We start from the raw sequence: 24,100 nt of genomic DNA, 5'->3' as shown, positions 1-24,100 counted from the left end.
CAGATCGTGTTGGTTCCAAAATAGTGACACCTTCATTAGCTGCGTGTACTGACATAGAGTGACGTGAAGGGCGTGGCTCTAATGTCAAGTCTTAATGTTTTAGTCTTTGTTTTAGTGGATAAAATCAATAAACCGGTTAATTAGTTAATTTCTTCATCATATTTTTGTATTGGTGAAAGGGAAATAAAGAGTTGGGTATGCTTATAAATTAAGTCATCTAGATTTCAGCTTTTTTACTGTAGTCTACAATGCCATTTATATTAGAGAAATACACACTCGTATGAAACTGAATATACATCTTCAGCCTGTGTTTTTCTTGTTTTTAGAAGCTTTGGGTTTCTTTTAAACTTCTCTGTCATCCATTCTCAGTTTGATTTTAATCTGGAAAACAATGAAAAAAAAAAGAAAGAATATAATGATTCTTGCCATATCCTCTCTGGGCAGTTTTGATAGCTTTGTCCTCTATCAGCTCCTGCGGTACATTTTTAATATTATCTCACTAAAATATGTTCACACTGCTCTTCAGGGAACTGCTGGCACACTTTTGCTTCCTAAAACCTAACTTTATAGTTCACTTTCAAGGGGGTAGTGCTCATCCAGGCTACTTTTCAAACAGCTTCACGCCACAACTCTGAAAAGAGTTAGATGGTACAGATTGAGTTAGGGTGCACACATCTATTCCTTTAAAAGAAGCCCCTATTCTGCCTATGTTTCTATACTGCACTTACTTGTGTATGTGTGTGTGTGTGTGTGTGTGTGTGTGTGTGTGATTGAGAAAGAGAGCGAGTGAGAGATTGCAGCTGTCAACATGCCTCTCTTTCTCTCTCCTGTGCTGTCACCCTCTCTCTACTTGTGCTTGCCATCCCATGGTGCAGAACAGAGAGGGGTTAGAAAAGCCTCCCTCGTCCTCTTTCATCTCTCTGCCTTTGCCCATCATTCTCGAGATGGAAATGTCAAACAGACAGTCATTGTACCACTGTATGTCACGCTGTCAACATTGTCACCCGTCAAATGTACTGCCCGATGCATGCATTCTACTGCTTTCTGTTTAACATCCAAGCTCCAAATGCTGGAGTTCAACGTGTTTGTCATAAGAAGTTTGAGCGTAGGTTTCAGGGGCCGTGGTCTCTGCGCTCCGCTGTCACTGGCAGGGTCTAAGGTCACTAGCCTTAAGGACTCGTGAGAGCGGCCCACAAACATAGACACCATGCACGGACCCTGAGGTTCGCATCATCTCAACATGTCACACACATTTCGAGCATCACTGTGCATCAGGGATGTCGAGCGTCGGGCTGTTAGTAATGTGACAACTGCGTCAAGACACCCGTCATGATGGGCAGCAGTGTCAGTGTGATGCACAGGGGTGCAAAAGCACAGTCACACTATCACTCACACATCAGATGTTATATGCACCGGAGCCTGGGCCAATGTACAGTGTAAATAACTGCAATGTTTCTTTTTTCCACGTTAAACATAATAATATGATAATACACATTATTTGTATAGCATCCCGTGTAGCAAATAGAGTTCGTCACAGATTGAAGTTAAGTGTTCTAAAAGTCAGTTTGACATTTTTTCCTTTTCATAGAATTGTAATTATCATCCCAAATACTTTCCTACTCTGAAACTACTTCTCTTTTCAAAAGTAATAAATGAAAAACTCTAACTCCAGATGTACAACTTAAGCTACCTTGTCAACAAACAAAAAGTTATATTTTTTTAGTCTGTGTTACTCACCAAAACTCATTTGTCCTTGAGCTCAAAAACATCTTGACTGCATTTCCCTTCTTCATAAATTATTTGCAAAGCAGATTTTTCTGCATATTTAAACTGTGCAAAGTTATTTTTTTAGTAGCATTTCATTCCATGTTACTGCCAGAATACGGCAGAATTTGAATAAACAAAAAATCCGCATGATAACTTCACTTAAAATCATGTCAGTCAGTTAAATGGTTTCCTTACGGCAAATGGATGAATCTCAGGCCTTTGTTTGTGACTATGATATAATGATCATAAACACAAAATACATCTAAAAATTGCCAAAACCTGGATATTATTTACAGAGCCAATAACACAGCTCCAAATGAGTCTCACAGACCAATAAAGTCCAACAAGTCATGCAAATGTGACAAAGATGTGAGTGCACTTTGATTTCATAAAATTTTCATCACAGTGCCGAGTGTAGGCCAACAACTTTATATTAGTCTTAGTTTATGAGTTTACATCAAGAGCTTTATGAGGGCGCATGTGAAAGCATATGGAGCTTGTTTCTCTATTCGAGGGCATGGTCTTTCATTTTGAGAGCATTATTTCTTCATTTCATGTTCGGATTTTGTAAAGCATTCCCTGAAAGCTCTGCCCTCTCCCTCAAACAACCTCCGCTGGAGCACCAATAGAAGCTCAGATGCCAGTACACAAATGTCCTGAGGTTCCGTTTGAGATGGTCAGACACTTGCTTTTAGGTTTTAAGAAATTACCCCACGGAAATTACCCAGCCAATAGAATATCATGAAAAACATGTACCAATGAAAGCGTCACAGTCTTATTGTGGGTGTATTCACGTTTCTTATTGTCGCTTTCCCCCTCACGTTTAAATTTAAATAAAGACTGACAACCCTAATCAGTTATGACGTACTAGGCAAAAAAGCCATGTGTTTCTCTGCTATCAGCCTTTCAGTGGTAATGAATGAGAGAACCAATAGCAGAGTTAAACATTACAATCTTATGAAACTAAGGAAAGGCTTAAATTGTGTCAAACACATGCTTGATGTACTTCTTACTCCTAATTGAATGCCACAGCAATATTACAGGAGATTACGATTCAAACTCTTCCTCTGTCTGCCTTTTGAAAGTCAGGATTTTGGAGTTTGAAGGAGTTACATTTTCTCCAACCTCATTTAAAGCAGTGATGGTTCCTTTTTTCCCACGTAATTCTTGCGGCTTTAAGTCAGGATAAGGCCTACTTGGCGGCGGGACCCTCGCCCGCACCCACTACAATAAGCAGGAAACAGGACGCTAGCCAAAGCACTAGCTCTCAGCACTAGCTGTAGGGGTCTAAGCAGCAGGGAGGCTGTAGCACAACATAGCTTTTGCTACATGTCTGCCAGATTTGGGCATGAATAAATAAACAGAGCAAGATCTGTCCAATTTTCCCCAGCCCTTAGGCTTTAAACCAGAATACTTCTGACACCTGCTATGATCATTCATTATCCTCCCCTCGCATGCATTATTTCACGGGTGCCAAGTTAAAAATAGTCTATATCTATTTTTGATGGGTGCCAACGAATAAGTGAGAGAAAGCCCACTTGTGCTTGACACAGCAGATGAGGAGATTAGTGCTGGTTAATCTGTTCAAACTGTTTTTCCCACAACCAAATTACTCAACAGATCACAGTTCGAAAAACAAGGAAGCTTTCTGGGGACAAGACGGACGCCGCTGACATCATCTCCTGCTGCATAACTGGTGTGCTGAGTTTTTTGGAAAGCACCGACTTTGAAACAACTTTGCAGCATCAAATAGTAGTTTGTGAAGGACAGTGGTCAAGCTGCCAAATTCAATATTAATTTGAATCGTTTACGTAGTCCCCACTGCCTCCCCTGTTTATTTCTCTGAAAGCAAAAGTAAATGGGTGAATGGACTGTGTTAATAAAGTGATTTTCTTGTCTCATCGACAACACAAAGTCACATTCAGCCATTCACACACATTCATGTATGGTTACTTACTGCTCCCAGAGGCAATTTGGGGTTCAGTGTCTCCAAGGACAATCAAGGAGCTGCTGATCGAGCCTCAGACATTCTGATCAGTGGACGACCCACTCGATCTCCTGAGCCACAGCCAAGATAAGAAGTGTGGATAAAAAGATTGTACTTCCATTTAAACACTCGCAGCCTGGACTGTGTCGAGGATGGACAATATGTAACTGCTCCCAAAAATAAAGCCCCTACTCAATAGCCCCCTGGTGGCTGGCAGCAATATGGGTCATAAATCAGACCAAACACCCCAAATAACTACTGCAAAAAGCTACATATGCCATATACCTGCCTTAACTCACAGGGCTGGTTGAGTTGACTGTTAACAGGGGATATGTCAAAGACACAGCAGTGCTCTGTAACCCCCGTGCTGAACCAAGTGAGAGCTGCAGCTAGGTCTGGATGTGCCTGTCATAAGCAATCAGCGATTCACATGCTGGTGGAATATCTCTCCAGGAAAGATACTAAACCGGGAACTACTGTGACATACAGTATGTGAAGATGTTCTCACTGTAACTTTGGATAAGAAAATAAGTTATATCCTTCTGCAGAAAAAACGGATTGCATACTGTATTGTGCCATGATGCATAACAGAGATACAACTCAAGATAATTATTTCAATCAAAAATCATCCGAGAATATGTTTTTAATGCTGAGAAAAACAATTTGCCTTGAATATAGCGGACGCACTTGGAAGAACACGTATGTGAAGCCTTCATACTGACCTAGTTTTCTGAATTCATTCGTGATAAAATGATCTCAAGTACAAACGAACATAATGTGTTTATGCTAATAACACACATAATTACAGTATTTCTTCTCTATGAACTCAACCATTAAACATTAGTTAATTGATTTTAGTGCTGGTGGAAAAGGTAAAAGAAACTTGGATTTAATTACTGCTCAAGTCCTTATTTAGTGGCAGTAGACAAAACATGTTGTGTTATCAGCTAAAAAAAAACTGTGGCTTGTGTAACTTACGTGAACGAAAAAGTTAAACATGAGATAATTACAAGGGGTCTATTTACGTAAGAACATTGACAGATTGCTTCATCCAGAATAATTGGATTTCGTTGTTTGATCAATAGGAAGAATATATGAATTGCAATTGAAAAAAGTTGATTAATTTGTATAAATGTGTTAGTTAATATCAAGAAAAAACTAATTAGGAACAATTTTGTGAGTTTAATTAATTTGAGGGCTAAAAGAATTCCCAAATTTCCATTAATTCAAATGTGTCCAAGTGAGGATTTTCTCCTGCTTCTGTTATATATGTTGTAAACTGAATGTAATTGGATTTCAGACAGCAGTCAGACAGTTTAATGTATCACTTAAATTTGGGAATTTAGACACGACAACCGATTCCTCAATAAAGAAGATGATTGTTCCTAGAAGCCATAACATAATAATGACTACATAAGTGCTAAAACTGTCATGAAGTTCGGCAATGAAGCAATTCAAAAAAAGAAGACACTCTGTGCATCAGCGTAGTGAATCATCTAAAGTGACAGAAGGTGACAAAGGAAGGTGAGTGAAGCCAAAAACATGTCCAGCATCTTGAGGCAGGTTACAACATGTCCACTGACAAATGCCAGGAACAGGGGGGAAACAGAGACAGATTCGGGAAACAGAAAACTGGCCCTGAGTGTTGAAAAGGTGAGAGAAGGAGAGACACAGAAAGGTTCTGGAGAGGCATAAAGGACGGGAAGGAGGGAAGTGAAAGAATACAGCTGTTAAAGGGTGGTGAGAAATGGGAAAAGCAAGTGATGGTGAGTGGGTAAAAACCAAGCCTGACAGACGCAGACAAGGATGGGAAAAAAGACAAGCGTAGAGGACTGCGAGTCAGAGGCAAGTGATGTGGCGACTCGGGGTTATGTGTGTGTTTGTGTGTGTGCGAGTGTGTGCGAGTGTGTGGTGATGAAGGATAGCTATCTAGCGAGAGAGGGGGAGAGTGAGCCAAGTGGTCCAGCACCATCCTCGAAGGAACAGCATCGGTCTGAGCAAAAGAGAGAGGAGCAATCAATAACTACACAGTTGAGGTGTGTGTGTGTGTGTGTGTCTGCTTTCGTGCATGTGTGTGTGTGATACTGGTGCATTGGCCATTGCAGCTTTCTTCCACTGCATCTATGTGGAAAAGGGAACAAATATATAGTATGTGAATGCTGGGAGGGTCTGTGCAAAAGAAGGTTTGTTTGTAACTTTTAGCGAAGCTATCCATCTCGTTATTGATCAAAAACTTTAGAGACGTATGAGACTTTGATGCTATGCTTACTATCCGAATATATTGAGTTGTAAGCACTATATGTATCATAGACTGTTTATAAATATGGACGACGAAATCATGACATTTTATTCTGTTTTCATTACATCAAATAAGTAATTACAACCAAACTTGCCTAACAAAAAGCACTTGAACAGGAGCTACCTGACACGATAGATACCATCTTTGAGAAATTGCATTTGATGTAATCCACTAACACGGAGGAGGCAGAAATTATGACCAATAGCAGCCATCCACTAGGGGGCAATGAAGACGCCTTGGTTTTACTTTTGGGGAGCAGTCCATCTTTATATTCAATGCAATTGCTTAGCTAATTGTTTCAATGTGGAAATGCAGCTTAAAAAACGTTGCGTATCCAGCAATAAACACCTAGTAGACGTCCATGTTTATAAACAGTCTATGATAGAAAATAGTGCAGCTTCCTGTTGAACACAGCAGCTACAAACTGAAGCACATGGTCAATATTCTCCCTTTATCTCACATCTCCTTTCACAATATCACAGCCACAAATGCACCAAAGACGACGGACTGCAATCTCACTCGGCAGCGGCACGATATCAACAGCCATTGTTATTTGGTGCCCGGACCTAACGAGAGAGCTCCATTCAAGACTGGGGAAATATGGCTGCTCAGAGGATGATCTGTCACCGTGCAGTTCAAAGTGAAGCATGATCAGCTTTATGCAAATATCTGCCTCTCTGTGATGTGTGGAGGATGCAAAGTGCAATTCACATAATGAATTTTCATCCCCAACATGGGTTTACGTCAACGCTCCTTCACAAAATTATCATTATTAAAATAGAGCTTTATTCATCACTGCCAGGAAAGTATAGAAACATTACTCTGCATCGGAACGGACACAGATGCATGATGGATTAAAGTGTGTCCGCAGCTATCTAAAAAAAAATATGACTATATATACTGTATATACACTGCATTTTATTTTTGCGTGTAACCTTTGAAGTCTAATAAAAATGGGAGAAACACTCTGATCTCCCAGTGAGAATAACCCTGTTGGTCAGATTCACTGCAATCAAAAAGACAGTCTGTTTCTTGACGCGTATCAGGGGGAATTAAGACCCCTGAATGAGAAATCAAATCACACAGCATTTCCTTTCATCTTCTCTCGAATCGATAGCATGTCAAGTATGTTGGAGCGGACCTTGCAGCGCTCTGGCATAATCTACCAGTGAGGATGACTACTGCCTCTTCATTTTCCCTTTTTTTCTTTCTTTCATGTGACACCTTCATGTTCAACTCCCCGTAACGTCAGCTTCGTTCAGTCACGCTGCCACGCGCGGATTAGACCTTCATCAGAGTTTCTGTCCTTACAATACAAACATTTCCCTCGTCCAATTTACTCTATTTAGGCTCTCGACCCTGCGCTGTGGTTTGATGGATGTCTAGATAGCTGGCAGTGGAGTGGAGGCTTTGAAGTCCAGCCTCACACTGTGAGACTATTCAGGTTGACTTTGATAAACCCCATTATAGTGTCACTATCTCTCCCCTTCTCTCAGTCTTTCCTTCTCTTTCCCCTCTTCCCTCCGGTGCGAGTACGAGCGACGGAGGAACGGGTGTGAGGAGAACACAAGGCGGCTCGGACGCTGCCGGGCGAGTCAGTGAGAGAGTGAGGAAGTTGATGAAGGCGGAGAGGAAGAACCACAATGTGCCTCTTGAAGGCAAATTGATTGCGGCGACTGGATGAAAAAAAACAAAAAATCAAGATGGCGGCACAGGGGAGCGTTACAAAAGATTTAGATATTGCAATTTCAGGCTTTAGTCACCGGAACAGATTGAGAGATGAGTATCTGGGTCTCGGGATGTGCAGTAGTAGGTGAATATCAGCGTGATCACCAAAGGATGAATGATTCGTCAAGAAGGAGGTCGGCACTCTAAATGCACGCAGCCGCGGCAACGCCCCATTCACCACTCGCCACTATCTAAATTGAAAAGAGTATTTATACCAACTTAGGGATCAGAAGTTAATGGAGGCAGTCATGCCATCAATTGAGTTACATAAAAATGTCTGTCGGAAAAAGGGCGAGATAACTACGTCCTTTTAAAAGATTTTTAATTTTCTCACATTGGCTTTTTGTGCCTGATGGAGGGGTTATGTGTGTGTGAGTGTGTGTGTCTGTGTGTGTTGGGGGGGGGGGGGGGTGTTGTAGGCATATTTCTATGAGAGTTTTAATCAAACATCAGAAGGGTTATTAACAGGGAAATGTGCAACAGAAGTAGGATAAAATAAGGATCTCTCTCCAACGGAATAAAACGCCGCTCTATGGTGTGCCGGCTAATCGCATTGGCCAAGATGCGGTACAGTATTTCGCAAAGAAAAAAAACAAAAAGGTGCGACGGTACTGGGAAAGTCATTAAGAAATCACTGTTATAACACATGTTATAAAGCCTTTGGCACAGAAGAAGGACTGATGGTTCCTCCTGCTCTGCCCTCATGTAAACTCCTTTGTCGCTCAGTGTCTAATGCGCCATAATCCCATCTGTTAGTTTAGAGGAAAGTACGATCATCTGTGTTGCTTCGCAAATCTGAACCCCAGGCAAACTTCTGCCTCAAGCTGATGAAATCCTTCTCACATTTAATGAAATGAATAAATCCAATCCCAATCAGGATTGCACTGCAAACACCCCAAAAGAGATTCCGGAGCTTGTTGAAATTAACATTACACTCACTGATGAAAAAAAAAAAGCAATGTCCCGCAATAACTTTAAGACCGGTATCTGGAATGTTGGTTAATGAGAACGTCCTGTGAAAGAAAAACAATCCCAAAGGTCGTCTGGACAAACGTCTTATTACGACACACAGTTAGGTTTTATTTTTAGATGACTTCTAGCAGCCTTAGTAATTTAGATGACGAAGAATGACAGAGAGTCTGCACTGTGAGAAGGTCAGGACGGCCCAGTGAGCTGACAGAACCCAGGACTTCGACATGGGAGAGCGCTGTTTGTCTCCCACGTTATCCACAACCGCTCTACACCCATATCATGACAAAGGTTCTAAAACTTTAAGGAAGTACTCGTCCTAACCCGAATGCCCTAGCTGGACTGAATGTGTGAGTGTGCAACGTGGAACATTTTGCACTTCATTTAGGCAGCCGTGTTATTTTTCTGTGCACAGTAGAATAGACAATGAAAATTATGTTCACCAGTTTCCATGTCGGTCTGTCAAATATGCAGCAAACACAAATATAACACAAAAAAACCTGCAATCACTTCCTGTCGCTGTTTCAAAGTAAAAGGCCTCCAGGGTTTCTGTCAACTAAATCCATTCATTTGTTTTGCAAGATTTTTCATTTTTATTGCAGGACTGGAAGATGTATGTCCTCATTAGAGCCCTGGCATTTAAGTACATAGTCCTACTTTTATTAGAGGAAATACATTGATCATAGCAGAAACCTCATAAATCACATCTGCAGCAGACCTACAGCAGACACGCTCCCTGTGACGTGCACAAGATGCAGCAGATCAGCGAAGAAGCCGTCACGCCCTGCACATGCACCCAGTGTGGCCGGGGCGTGCCTCACCATACCGTGACCGTTTCACAACAGTGACTTCATGCCGATTATTGTTGCCATGGTGATGAAAGTGCAGCACACTTGCCACTCCTACAGGTTGCATCTGAGGGACAAACCTCCAAATACAGGATTAGGCAGGACGACTTCACCTTGTGTGATGAAGTAGCAAAAAGCTCAGAGTACATTTCCTCTGTGGTGCTAAGAATAGTTTGAACACACTTCCCTCGCTGGCACATTCTCCATTCATAGCTGACGCCTGAAGGAGTACCCTAAAAACCATGGCAACAACTCACTAGCTATCACAACGCCTGCACAGCATCACCACAATTACTCCCTCGCTGCCGAACACGGCGGCAATGACTGGGAAGTTATGGGTTTCACCTTTAAATAAAGCTTTATAAGGGCTACATGTACAGCAAAAGGTTATTACCTCCACTACAGAGCCTGAGAAAAACTGGAATTCAGGCACGGTTTTGCATTCAAACAAAGACAACTGGAAGTGCTCACATGTCTAGAAGCCAAAGGGGGTCCTTGGCATTCCAATGCAACAAACATAAAACATCAGTATTGGAATATAAAATGTATTTGTTGACCTTGTGCAGCAGTACAATTAACCAGCATACACACATGTACACAAACAAACAAACGTATACATTCACAGAAACACATATTCACATATAAGGTCATGTATATTTTATTACAAATAACCACCACTGCTTCAGGATTAGGGCAGAAGCCTTGTATCCTCCCTACTCACTCCCTCGCTGACCTACGCTCATATTGCACTCAACCAATAAACACCAACATTAATCAGAAGTTATTACGACCCGTTCAGTACTTGAAGTTCTCTTTACGTTTGTTTGATTCACTGTAGAATCTGCAAGGCGTGCATTTTCCATAAACACGTTGAAAAAAATTGGCACATACCACACCAGCCAGAACACATAGACACGTAGATGGAGCTATAAGATGCCATTCATTGGCGAAAGTGTTAACTAATCGTACTTGTTTTTACATCCCCAGTTGTTTTTGTTGCATCTCAAGGTAAACGCCTTTTTAAACAAGAGAAGAAAAAGACAGTCCACAGCTTCCCCATTCAATATTCTGTAAACGGAACTTTACTGAGCTCCCGTGACTTGAATGTAATGAATGGAAATGCATCACCGGGGAAATAAACTACTTGAATTACTGTCCACTCAGATCTGAGTATATAAACAACGTGCTCAACTAAACAGGCTCCTTATGGCCTCTCACAAACTTCAGGCTCGTGAGAGGCAATAGAGAAATATGTTGCGTGTGTTTCAATTCTCCCTCAGAGCGTGGCAACAGTGGCACAATCCTCGTTCTTCACAGGAAAAACACTAACACTAAACTGTCAAATTATTTTTACAGCAGCTTTGTTTGGACCAAAACCACAGATGTTTCACAAGTTGTGTGTCAAAAGAGCTCGGAGCTAAAACCTCACTCCAGAGCGAGCGCCGCCATCAAATTAATATTTAAGCCACACCAAAGCCCTTCCTCTCCACACACACACACACACACACACACACACACACACACACACACACACACACACACACACACACACACACACACACACACACACACACACACACACACACACACACACACACTCAGTTTAAGCATTTCCACTGAGCTCCTTCGGCCACAATCTGAGTTTCCGCACGATAAAAATCAATGAGTCAGACTCCGCTCTTGATCAGTCAATCTCTCCTATAAACTCCAAACACACAATGAGGTTTTTTAAAAGGGGTTTAAACTTAATCGCACAACAGCCTCACCCACCTCCCACTTGTCTTTATTCCTCTGTCTGATGTATGTCTGGACATTAACTCACAGATGTGTGATTAAGTCACAAGGAACTATAAAAAAAAAAGAAATCCCCGGGTATATGAATCAGTCCACTTCCCACTTTGCCTGTTCTATAACAAAGAGACGGAGGGTCGGAGAGAGACTGTGAAATACGGACTTAATCAGAAGGTGAAGTTGGAAGACTTTGGAATACTAGAAAATAAAGTGTTACCCAGAGGGCGACAAAATTCTCAGCCCAGCCTCCCAGATTCAACCTAATCTTTTCTAATTTAAGAAAAAGAAAATTATGTCCCCGTGGCACACGGCTATCGAGGGAAGGGATGGTGATTTTAATCTCACTTGAATTCTACATCTCACCAGAAGAGGCCCAGAAGGATTAAGCCTGAATATGTAAGATTGCTGTACATGGTGCGGGTGGTTATGAATATGAAGTACGTGCTGTGTATTTTTCGATATGAAGTGTGGAAAGTTCACGTTATTTCTCTCCCCTCTACTGACAGGCCTGTTTTAACTTCTGCCACACAAACTGGAGAACAAACGTGACCCCTACAAACAAACCGGAGAACAAAATGAAAAGGATTTTTTGATGTGAGGGTTCAGATGCAGCCGCTGGAGGTGCAGTGTGCACGTCTGTGTTTGTGCGAAGGGATTAGGAGAAAAAATACACATGTGAGTGTTTTTTCCACAAATCCAGCTTGACTCGCGCTTTGGATGAGCAACAATGTGTGTTTGCATGTTTGCTACTCAGTTTATATGAACAGTGAGCATGCATCAAACAAAAGTAATCCCCCCACCACACAGACACAACTGTTATTAGCTCTCTTGTTTACAGAGACTCTCAGTATGCGCGACCATTGAGGGATGTTTAATTTGCAGATGTTTGCAGAAAACAGATTTCAGCCTCAGTTGTCTGTGCATTCTAATAATTTTCTAACAGTTACTTTACTGTTAACCTGACAATCCAGCGTCACCAGTTAATGCAAATTATATAAAATGTGCTGAAATTGATGAATAATCAGCTGTTTGTCAAACCGGAGGATTTCTCAAAACAATTTTCTCCCCCTGCAGCAGATCAGATATGTCATTATACGGAATGAATAAACAATCACGGAGCATGCACAGAAGGAGATAAAGTCAGCAAGTCTCAATTTCAGTCCTGAAGAATTGAAGCCAAACAACTGTCACTGAAAAAACTGTTATCTCGTAAAGCGTTTTTTCATGCACGGAAATTTCAACATACAGAAAGCAGAGGCCCTTTAAGCTTTTTTTAAGGCTGTTTATATAGAAGCGCAAGAAGCACTCGGCGCATCTGGGTATTATGAGGAGTCGTTTGTATGCATGTTAGGCACAGCGGCTTATTAGAAGCCACAAGGTAAAAGCCAATTGGCGTCCTTTTACAGACGGTGGCGGGAAAAGCCAGTGTCAGCTCGCTGAATATTCAGATCGAAGCCGAGCCTTGAGGGGACATGGAGCAGTCCCAATCTTTTATCAGTCTTCCTCACAGCATGGCTATAACCTACTCACAGCAATCCAAATCTGTTCCTCCATTTCTGAATCTTGCGTTGTTTTCTTCAGTCTTTGCCTCTCATTTGTTTCTTCATGTCCCATTTACTGCTCATACAGTAGATGCAGTAAGGTAGCAGTGTGGTGCTCCTCTGGCTTCTTTCCTGCCTCACTTTCCCCTTGCTGTACAGTTCCCTGCATAGGGGAATAATGAGAGCCAGCACCAGTGGGTGGCCATGTGCGTCGCATTGTATAGGAGCGCTGTGATTAATCGAGCTTGCCAAGTGGAAAATGAAATGCCAGCGAGGCCACGCTGTCCAGCAGCCTGTTAGTGTTGGTTTGAGATGAACACACATGATCGACTTTCTAACTTTTCCAGGTCCTAGCTCCTGGCAATCTACCGGCAAGACTTCGGACCCAATGGGGGAAGATGGTCCTATTTGACTCGCTGGACTTCAGTGGTGTACAGTCATCGGTTTGAGCGGGAAATTAAAGTTGTCCTCTCGCACCCTCCTTTCCTTCCATAAGCACAGATGGATGAGCGATTTGAGCTTTGACAAGCACGTCAGACGACAAAAAAGGGAAAAAAAGCTGTTGGAAACCAACACCTCGCTAAAAGTGTGTTTATGTCAGTTCTGATGCGTCCTGACATTTTCAGCCTTTGAGACTCAAGGTCTCGGAGCCAAGAAAATGCTTGACACCTCCAGCGAAATGGCTCAACATGTACTGAAAAGATTGCACAGAGCACTGCACAACCTGCTTCACACCAAATGTCACAAACAACATTAGGACGTCGAACAGTAAACATTCACATTTAACCTGTTTTTTTACCGGCAGAAACAGTTTAGCAGCGTGCACGCTCACATAATGGATCCTCTGGGTGTGGTGGAGATCGTTCACACACACACAAAAGGGAAATTAAAAGGAACCAAGCAGGTCTTTATGTGCAAAATTAGGCCTTGGTTGGTCAACATGGAGATTCTGCTGTTATTGTCATGAATAAGCTGCAAAATAAGGCATCACTTCAACAACCACTTCAAATCCAGCACAGATACAGACCCATCTTGGCCATTTTGTTCTGCTCTGTATACAATTTTTGTTCCATTATTATTACATTGGATATTTCTTCCTCCGTTGAACCTGGGGAACCCTAGAATAAATAAAATATGATGGACTGAGGGAAGCTGGAGAATTACAGTCAGCTGCAAACCATAAACCACTTGTCTTGGTGATCCCATAAGCCTATAAAATGGTAATGATATGCATTTACCCTCCAACACGGTCCCAGCAGTATATATGAAGGGACAGGGGTTATATGACCCTGGCTGCACTTTCGTTGCATGAAATGCGCCATCAACTCATTTCACTGTCGGTTCCTACAAGGGGTATTAGAGATTGTTGTGGGTGCCCGCTTAAATTCACAACTGTTTTATCATTCTGAGATGTCGGAAGGATTACTCAAACTCCGCATTTCGTAATCCCATCATCCTCCTGCCCGGCTTCATTGCTGAATGTTGACATCACTCACCCAGCGGCAAAACAAAAAACCTGCCATTACCTATTGGATAACCGTGATGCCGACTGTGATTTGGATTCTTTTGGAATCATTTGCTCTGAGATGATAAGATAAGAGTCCAATCCGATGCCACAAAGGATCTAAGTAAATGGGGGGAGCGATGTGTGGGTAATGAAAACACGACATTCATCATTTGTACTCCTTTTGAAGACTTTTCATCCCGGTATGTTAATACGCCAAACCCCCGCAGGAAGTATCCCACTGATGGGATGATGAAAACAAAAACAAAACTCGTCAAGCATGGCGAGCAATCTGCTCTGTGATGTCCTTCAAAGTCAGACGCACAGATCAGCAGCGACTAGCAAACAAAACTCATTCACCTTCCACAAAAACAAAGAGACCTTTTCAATCAACCCTGCAGAGAATAATTCTCTAAGACATTTTCAATGGGCCGAGGCCTTAATGTGTGTGGAGATAAAGCACACAGCTCAATCCCTTCGCTGCCTAATACAGCATAATGGAGAGAGTCAGGCGCTGGGCATGACAGCCAAGGATCCAGCATGATGATAGGCTAATGAAACAAAGAGCCCAGAGCGAGCTGTTATGCCCACAGAGGACGGGAGCTGCGGGAGAAAAAAATGCAGTTGCAACAGCCCAGCTAATTTTCAATGCAGTTCAGAGAGCGTAGACCACATGCATCATGTGTGCACTAAACACTGTGAATACACAATGGGTCGATCTGCTGTGTGTGTGCAGCGCAGGGAAGGACTCCGAGGTTTGAATAGGAAAGCAGCCAAAATTGCAGAGATGCATGATGTAGACAAACATGCACAGATGTACCAGCCACTTGCATGTACACATATGGTGTGTGTATACAGTCGACACATATTCAGAATCCCCAAAACAGGCCACAAAAATAAACCCACACCCACCACGGTTTACATTACTGCAGGCTTGCAGCTGCAGCAGAGAGGTACCCTGACCTGCGCAGCATCTGTAGCTGAACAGCAGGCCTGGCTAACAAACTGCCACGGAGGATGGAAGCAGGAGGCAGACTGAGCCTCTGATTGATCTGCAGGGTAATTGGCTAGGAGCGGCTGAGTCAACCAACGGACGTAAATATCAGCCATCCTGCTGAATAGTGAGTTAAGTTGCACCGGACTATAAACTGTGACTGCTTGTCCCCTGAGTGAAGGTTCGTCGTCTGATAAGCTGGAGAACATTCTGTGCCGAGCGGGAGGGAGAGAGGTGCGGTGATGGGAGGAGTGGAGTACAAGAGGGACCGAAAGAGAGGGGGAGGTCGGTGTCACAAGCTAGTGGCACAACATAAACCAACGAAAAGCATCCATGTTTTACTGATGTGTGTGTACCTGAAAACTTAATGTACTGACTATAGTGGACAAAATGACTCGCTCGGTTGATTGAAGCCAAAACATCTCATCCCCTGCTGGCTGGCTGATGTGTTAGCAGATGGGACACGGCCCAAACTAAAAAGTCAACGCACACGTTAAATATATTTTTCTCAAAGATGGTTTCCGTCTTTTCTAAGTAGTTCTTATCACACTGTACATTCAAGTGGGATTATCATGACATTTGTGTCTGTTTTTGTGCTGGATGTGTAAAGTTTGCAGTTTCATCAAAGTAAAAATGTGAAATGTGCCCAAAATGGCCACTAAATGCAAAATAGCAGGCTTCCTGTTGTGTTTTTCCAATTGCACCTACAGACTTTTTTGTTTGTCTGGTCATGATACATCTGTATATTGAATTTTGTGAAGACCGGTCAATGTGAACACGTTCCAGGGGTCTCGGGGGGCACCGTTGAGCCATTTTGCGACGCCCATTGAAAATTCCTTCAGAATACGTAAATTTCACCACTTTCTAACTTTCTGCAAATTTTTGTACGAATTTGAGCATGGTTAAGCCCTCAAAAAGCCAATTAATTTGCCTGAATAATAATAATAATCCTTACAATTTCAATAGGGCCTCACCTGACCTTTGATCAGTGCTCGGGCCCTAATAACTATGCTGCTCTTTGTTTGTCTTATTGTCTAAAACCTGTGTGATCATCTGATTGTTTGTGTTTCTTGCTTTTATTTTGCATGTCATTATTCCCAATAGAATCTATGACCAGGTTAAAAAAAAAAACTGGGTTATCTAAGGGAAACAAATGACACCTCAGCCTTCATATAGATCGGGTGTGACACACATAGGAAGCGTGCACTCGGCAACGCCGGCGAGAGAGGGGAGCAGAGAAGAAAAGAGGTAGTGTTAGATGAAGACAGAGAGAGAGAGACGGGGAGATGGGCGAGGAGAGCGAGGGTGTGACCAACCTCTCCCACAGCTGCAAGTGGTGTGCCTGCAATGCTAACTCGCTTCATCCATCTCGTTTTGCTAAAACAGAGGCAGAGTGAGGGGAAGGGTGCCGTCTGAGCTCAAACGCACCGCATACGAGCAAAAGAATTCTCTTTGAAAGGAGATTGGTGCGGGCAGTCGGATCTCAAACCCACCAGGCAAGGTGAGGGACTTCAAAAGAGAGACGACCAGCTCTCTAAACACACGTCACATTTCTCTAAACCATGACCTTTTGTAACATTGAAATGAGTGATCTGAAAAATAAACACAAGCAGAGATGCAGCTATTTCCCCCTGTGCCAAAGTCATTCAATTGATAGCGTCACATTGGGGAAATTGCATAAAAACACCCCTATGCTGTGAGAAATGTGCCCCTACATATCTTCCCCGGTGAGAAAAAGAGAGAGAGACCCATAACAATCAGACAAACAGAAGGCAGTGCTAAACAATCAGGGAGAAAACGCCCAGGGAATGTGACCGGCACTATAAGGAGCACTAATGACAAGAAGCATTAGAGCAAAACATTGGAAAGAGAATCTCTTTTGTCCTTTCAAGATTTATTATGATTGACTAGATGCAAGTCGGCAAACAAACTCCTCACAGAGATCTGGGGAGAACACAAGAAAACCCACCGCGGGAGAATTCGCTCTCCATTTCTGCCTATGAATTTCATCTTCTCTCTGTGCTCCGCAGTGAATCCGAGCCCCTACCCGTGTTGGGGCGAAGAAAATGAATTTTTACTCCCAGTGCCTTAGGTGTGATCGCAGCATGGGACAATGTTTTGACAGTGTTTTTATTGGATTCGAGTTGAAAGGTAACGCAATAGAGAAAATCCAGATCGAATCTCATGAGCTTTGTTGTGTCTACGAACATGAAATCTCATTTAACTGCGTGTCATGAATTTGCAGCTGCTTGGCATTTTTCACACTTAAAGATTATTAAGATTTGGCTGGATAAGATCCATTCAAGGAGATTTTGCAACTGCAGAACAATATCCCAACGTCCGACTTGGCTCTGTGCATACTACTGTCCATGTTACCCTCTGACATATGTCTTAATATATTTTTAGGTTTAGAGAATTGTCAGTTTTAATTTGAGATTCAGTGAATGGCAACGATCCTATGTTGTGATACTCTATGTCTCTCTTTGGCAACCACGTGAATGTCACTGATTTGTGGATGCAAACAGCAATCCAACAATTAAATGTCGAGCTGCAGCCGGGGACAGGCTTTGGAGACGGAGGTGAAACTGGGGAGTCACTGAACTTTCTGTCCAGCTCTGCGGTGGAGCCGCCGTGCAGTCAGTTCCCTCCAAGAGCGACGAGTCAATCTCTATCGGTTCAATTTTCAATTTTCCAGGTTGAGCCCATCTTGGTTCAATCGCGTGACTCTGCCTTCTTTATGAAAGGCCCATATATCCTATTCCAGCCATAATCATAAATACCATTTGACTCATTTCATTCCAAAACGATTCTCAATGCGGTTGGAGCTTGAAGCGGGGAAAAGGCGTTTAGGACAATCAGAGTTGTCTTCATTACAGATTCATTAGTCATGGCCTAAATTCTTAGATTAGAAAACATACAGTCGCCTTATGGCATTAATATTATCTGTGTTACTGTTCCAGTGATCCATCTTTCCATAGTAGTAAATATGTTGTTTAATTTAGCAAAAATCCGCATTTAAACTAAATACATAAGAGGTATAAATCGACACAAATCAAATATAGGATGTTTTTTTTTTTTTCATGTGAGAGCATCTGCCTCAGGACCAGGTCCTGGCTCTGCAAACAGCATGTTCAATGATCGGAGTGCAGGGAGCAAGATGGGGGGGAGAACTTGCAGCTTTTATTTGCTCTGGCTTTGGCTAAAGGTGCTGAAACACCACTTAATCTACCAGTCCACAGGGTTCCCGAGGTCACGGCGCCCGAGGACAACCTGAACACCAGAAGTCTGCTCAAACAGCATTGAATACTCGCACACGCACACGCACACGCACAGAAATTAACACACCGTGGTTCTCTACTCTATAAGTTTCCCTGCTGTGCATATACATTATCCAAGTGAAATAACACTTGCTATTTTATATCGTGTCATTACTACGGTACATGGCTGTATATATCACAATGTCACAGTCCAACTGTTCTGCTTTGTTGCTGACCTCCAGAGGTGAGGTGAATCTAGGGCAGGCAACTTCACATTTTATGTGTGTGTATATATATATATATATATATATATGTATATGTATTTATAGAGCTTTTGGCTGTTAAGACATCACAACACCACACAGCGTAACGTCACACCTTCGCACACTGCCACAATTTCAAAACTCAATTTTTGCTTCCCTGTGAATATATTTGCGCAAAAATAACCAGAAAGCGAGAGAGGATGAAACAAAGAAAATAAAAAACACGATATAAAAATAATCTAAGGAATTCTTCTGCAAACACAGTCTTTCCTCTGTGGCCCGGGGCTCTCAGTCAACACTGCTGTCGTGGGTGGTTTACAGCTTTACTCCTCTGTCTCGGGCTTCCCTGTCTTAATGAAGAATGACTGAACTGCCTTTTTATTTGTGGACAGAAAGTTGAGCAGTAGAATGTTATGACTTCTGAAATACACTCACAGTAGCTCTGCATGCTACTTCAAAGTTGTCCAAGGATAATATGTTGAGGTTAAATCTACAGCACCTTACACACATAATGCCTGGTTTCTATTTGAGAGTTAGATCAGAAGATGTAACATGGGAAGCTACTGCGAGTACAACCGCCTGCTGGTTAGCTTAGCACAAATACTGGAAACAGGATTAAAACAAGTAGCCCAGCTCTGTTGAAAGAGTCCCTATTTAAAACGCGAAACTTTCTTGGTTTAATAGATACAAAGAATATTAAAAGACATGTGTGGGTTATACTGTTTCTAGACCTGGTTGCATGCCATTGTGACATTGTCATGACACCAATGGAGAAATAACCCTCCTCTAACATTCTATTTTTACTCTTAGGTTTTTTGCACGGATTGAAAAAATGACATGAAACGTGCTGTTTTGTGAGATTTCGAGTTGCTGCTGGTTTACAGTCTTACCATCAGTCCCTCTTTTCCAGTCGTTTGGCTAAGCTAAGCTAAGCTTTTGGCTGTTGGTTGTACCTTCAGATACACTGTAAAGGCTACTCAAAAGTGATGTTGACATTTTTATTCCCGTAAATTTAGAACTGAATACTATAAATGAGTAATAGTATTGAGTCAGGATCTACAGTATAAACTAGGGCTTGTTAGCTGCAGACTAAAATAGAGCAGCACCAGAAATCACAGGGGGGAGATTGGTCGATACTTCAGGAGACACAACCATAGGACATGAGGAAGAAATTTAAACAATGAAACAATTTTAAGAAAAGACTTTGGAGCGGGTAAGAAACTAAAGACATCTATATGACACATTTACTTAATTCGCCAAGGCACAAGGGCAACCGGTTCCTGCAGAACAGCTGGACTGAGAGTGCACAGGGATTGAGTGCCAGTTGGACGGTAGTGATGGAAACGTGGAGGACTGTGCGAGACTGCTGCAGGAGCACTGCCCCCCTCTATCGGACGAGCTGATCTTTTTTCATACCTGAAGCCTGCCTATATGAACCTTGAGGTGGGCGGAGTTGCTTCCTGCTTATTCAGTAGGTTAACTTAAGAGTCTCACACCTGCCGCTTATCACATGGGCTCCACGGCCTGGTTAGCTTTTGTTTACTGCTCTCTATCCAGGTGCTACACATGTCTCATCGCTGCCAGTGTGACACTTTGAAGCTGAGTTAATTAAACAGGAAATTATAGGTATGATTCTCAGAGTTTTGTCCCACTACTCTTACTTTCTATAAAAAAAAAACTATAGCCGCAATGTATTTCGCAGTGCCGGAAAAAGACTGCTGTCTTTGTGCTTTGACGTAAGAGGAGACCTTGCACGAGGCATCTGGGTGTAATTTGTTTGACAAATAAATTGCGCATCACATCACTGTGGCAGCCAAATTCATTTAGTCACTGTTCTGAGTGAATCTCGAGTGTCTGTTACACCCCCATTTCCCACATCCTCCCCACATATAAATTGAATACGTGGCACCTGCAGACTTTAAGTGCTTCCCTGAAGTACCTCAACATATAATATGGCACTAGATGTTGCGAGATTCCAGTTACTGCTGCTTCATTCACTAGTGCTACTCGCATTAGTCATCAAGGGCTGTGAGCGAACATTGGCAGGATGCGAGGGAGAGACGTAAGAGTTTTTATCACTTGGCTCCTAAAATGACTTAGGAAGGAGAGTGAAAGGAGCTCATTCACGTCAGCTACATGGCCTCTTCTCCGTCACTCTCATTCATCAGTGGAGGACTGTGTGAATTAGCTCGGTTCACAGAGCAGATGCAAATGTGAGACCCTATTCATACTGTCAGATTTCACATTATCAAGTCGAGTGAATTCAGGACTTTTATCCTCTTTAATTATGTAAATCATACGCCGCAGATATTTCCTATCAAGTCAAGAGGCATGAGTTTTTTTTTTCCTTTCTCGCAGCAACATTTCAATGAAGCTCCAAAGAGAAGCAGGAAGAAGGAAATACATTTACATATTTGAGAAGATGTAGTCTTGGTTTTTACCTTTACAAGTATAAAAGCTGGAAACATATATTATCTGTCCTGTGAAGTTTTCTAGATGTAGATTTGAAGGTGTTTTGTGCTGTACCTAATCCAGTAGGGAGGACTATTTTGTAGACTCAGGGAATTAGGGCTCACTTGGTATCAAACCTTGACAGGCTGGATAAACCTTACATATTAACAAAAACATTTTTATATTAAAGAAACATTTCATATAAATATCAGTTGAGTCCTCATTTACATTCTTCACTGACTGCAGAAAAGGCAACCACTATTAGCTTAGCCCAGCTCTGGGACCTCTGTGTTTCTACAAGGTCATGAACCCAAAACAAATTTTTTAGGAAATTAATGTGTATGGAAAGACGTTAAGGGCAAAATTACCCTGTAACGTGCAATGGAAATGTTTTACTTTGACCAAAACATTTTGTACTTACTGAGGTCTACTTCATGATCTGACATTAATGAGAAGAAAGAGAAAAGAAACTGGAGGTAAATACCAGAATCAACCGGAGTTCTGAGATCAGGCTGAGCTCACGTACAGACACTGACATGCTAGTGTGTAGCTAACAGCTTCAAGCCAAGATCTTTGTAGTTTTTAAATCACCAACAAAACAAAAAACTGCAGAAACTATCAAATGGTCAAATTTGTAAGAGTAAACAAGGCAAAACAATCAGGGGGAGAGCAAATACATAATTTCCCTATGCTAACCATAGAAGGAATGGTTCATTCCTTTGATAGCTAGCATAGTTAACATTGAGCTGAATGCCATCTTGTGACTCATAAAAGTTAAGTTTCTCAACTAGACTTACTAAAATACACACTTCCAGTAACACAAGTGCATTTCTGAAGAGTGAAACTTCTATCAAATCTGACAGAACAATTGATGTGTAAAACTCAGCTGCAGGTTACGAGCCTCACATCTCAGCTGAAAGCAATCCCTGCAGCAAAGAACGCAACAGCTCCTGAAACTCTTCATATTTGTGTCGATTCATGTTTGACTTTTCTTGCACTTTTTTCTCCTTTCCAAGTTCTTTTTAGAACTGTATAACAAAAAATCGTATTTGACACTGTAACTTTCAATGTGATTACAAGGAAATGCATTTGAGCAACAGCAGATGTCTCTTGTTTTTTTTCAGTACATTTTTACGTCCCAGAAATCTTCTGCAGCAGCACTACAGCTTAACAGCCCATGGTATCAAATCCTTTGGTCTATAGCTCAGTACATTTCATTGCTACAGTCTGCAATTTTTCTTTTACCATAATTTCCAATGAACGGCTTTATCGTTCGGATTTCTTGATAACAGCTCACACACAGACAGCGGAGATAAATCTTTGACCCCTCTTGACCTCAATACCTTTGTTTTTAAATGCCAGTAGCTACTAGCCTTAGTTTTTCAGGTGAAATGTACTGCATTAGTGTTTATTGTCCACACAAGGACACTCTTACTGTGTTTCTCCAATGGTAAAATGCCCCTGAAGGTGCAGTGGTTGTGGAAACAAACTGGCATAGCGTTATTACCTCCTGGCACGGTGCCTTTCAAGCCTCAAACACACTAAAGAAGTTGACAGTGTTATTAAACCCAGTCAAGTGTAGGTGAAGGAATATTAAATCATGGTTATGCTCTGATTCCTTGTCATCAATCCTCACAGAACTCCAGTAATGGGATCTCAACCAAAGATGAGGCAAATTAAGAAAGCCAAGGTTTTACACATGACCATAATTGCCCTGATTGTGTTCGACAATACAGATTACTTTGCCACGCTCTCTCAGCTTCTCCCGGCTTCTCCCAGCCCTGTAAACTGGCGAGTGGTGCTGCTGAAGAGAATTAAAATCTGACACTGTTCCACATCACTCCGGATACTCGGGGAGAAGAAATAACAGCCAGTCACAAGAGTGGCCCAGCCAGTGACAGTATATTGCCGACGGAAATGCTGAGTGTTTGCAGGCAGACAATCAATAAAACTGCAAGAGGCTCCCTCAAGGCCGAGTTCCCTGGATGACGTTTGTTATTCATTTGGAACCCCGCTGTTGGAGCTATAAAGCATAGATAGACACTCTTACAAAGAAAGAAATGCTTTGACCAATGCAGTAAGACAAAACATTTCCAAGAAAATGTACCTGGAGTGAAGTTGTAGCTTGCCGAAAATCCCACCGCTTCCAGTTCTCCATCGGTAACAAATTTTATCCACAGATATCGGCCGCTACTCCTGATATCGGGCGGGCTGTGCTGACCGCAGTAGCGTCCGAGTATTGGGGAGAAGCCAAAGGGTCCATCCCGAACCTCGATGTTGTCAAATTTACATTCCCAAGAGGACTCGATCGAGTAGTTCTCCTCAAAATGCAGATCGATGCACTGCCTCGGGGGTGCTGGAAGACACAATGAAAATAATTACCACTGAGCACAAAGCGGGGAGTAAAATATTAGCCATGCTTTCGCTGATGAATGTTCGCCTTGTTTCAATTTAAGCACACCCACACGCTCAATACACCGCAGCAGTCCTGGCTGCTGGTCAATTAATCTCTAAAGCAGTGGAGCTGTGTCTTCAGTTCCCGTGTTCACTTTGCTAATATTTTAACCTGATTATCTTTGGCGATAAATCGAGCATCATCTCCGTATGTGGCAAAAAATAACAGCCTGAAATAGCCACTTGCTGTTTAATAAACCATCTCATCATTGTCTGAGCTGTTACTGGGATCCACCCCCCCTCACAC

General features: G+C 42.2%; 1 protein-coding gene across 2 annotated transcripts in view; it reads right to left on the bottom strand.

Moving 5' to 3' along the window:
- Positions 1 to 24,100, bottom strand: part of neto1l (neuropilin (NRP) and tolloid (TLL)-like 1, like) — a 63,183-nt gene that overhangs the window by 37,948 nt on the left and 1,135 nt on the right. For both annotated transcript variants that reach the window (XM_061094129.1, XM_061094130.1), the window contains exon 4: positions 23,507 to 23,755. In XM_061094129.1, the coding sequence (XP_060950112.1) occupies positions 23,507 to 23,755 (249 nt within the window). The remainder of the gene's footprint in view (positions 1 to 23,506; positions 23,756 to 24,100) is intronic.

The sequence above is a fragment of the Limanda limanda genome, chromosome 20 (genome assembly GCF_963576545.1).
Source record: "Limanda limanda chromosome 20, fLimLim1.1, whole genome shotgun sequence".
NCBI classification, from domain to species: Eukaryota; Metazoa; Chordata; class Actinopteri; order Pleuronectiformes; family Pleuronectidae; genus Limanda; species Limanda limanda.
This window is presented reverse-complemented; position numbering and strand designations above follow the sequence as displayed.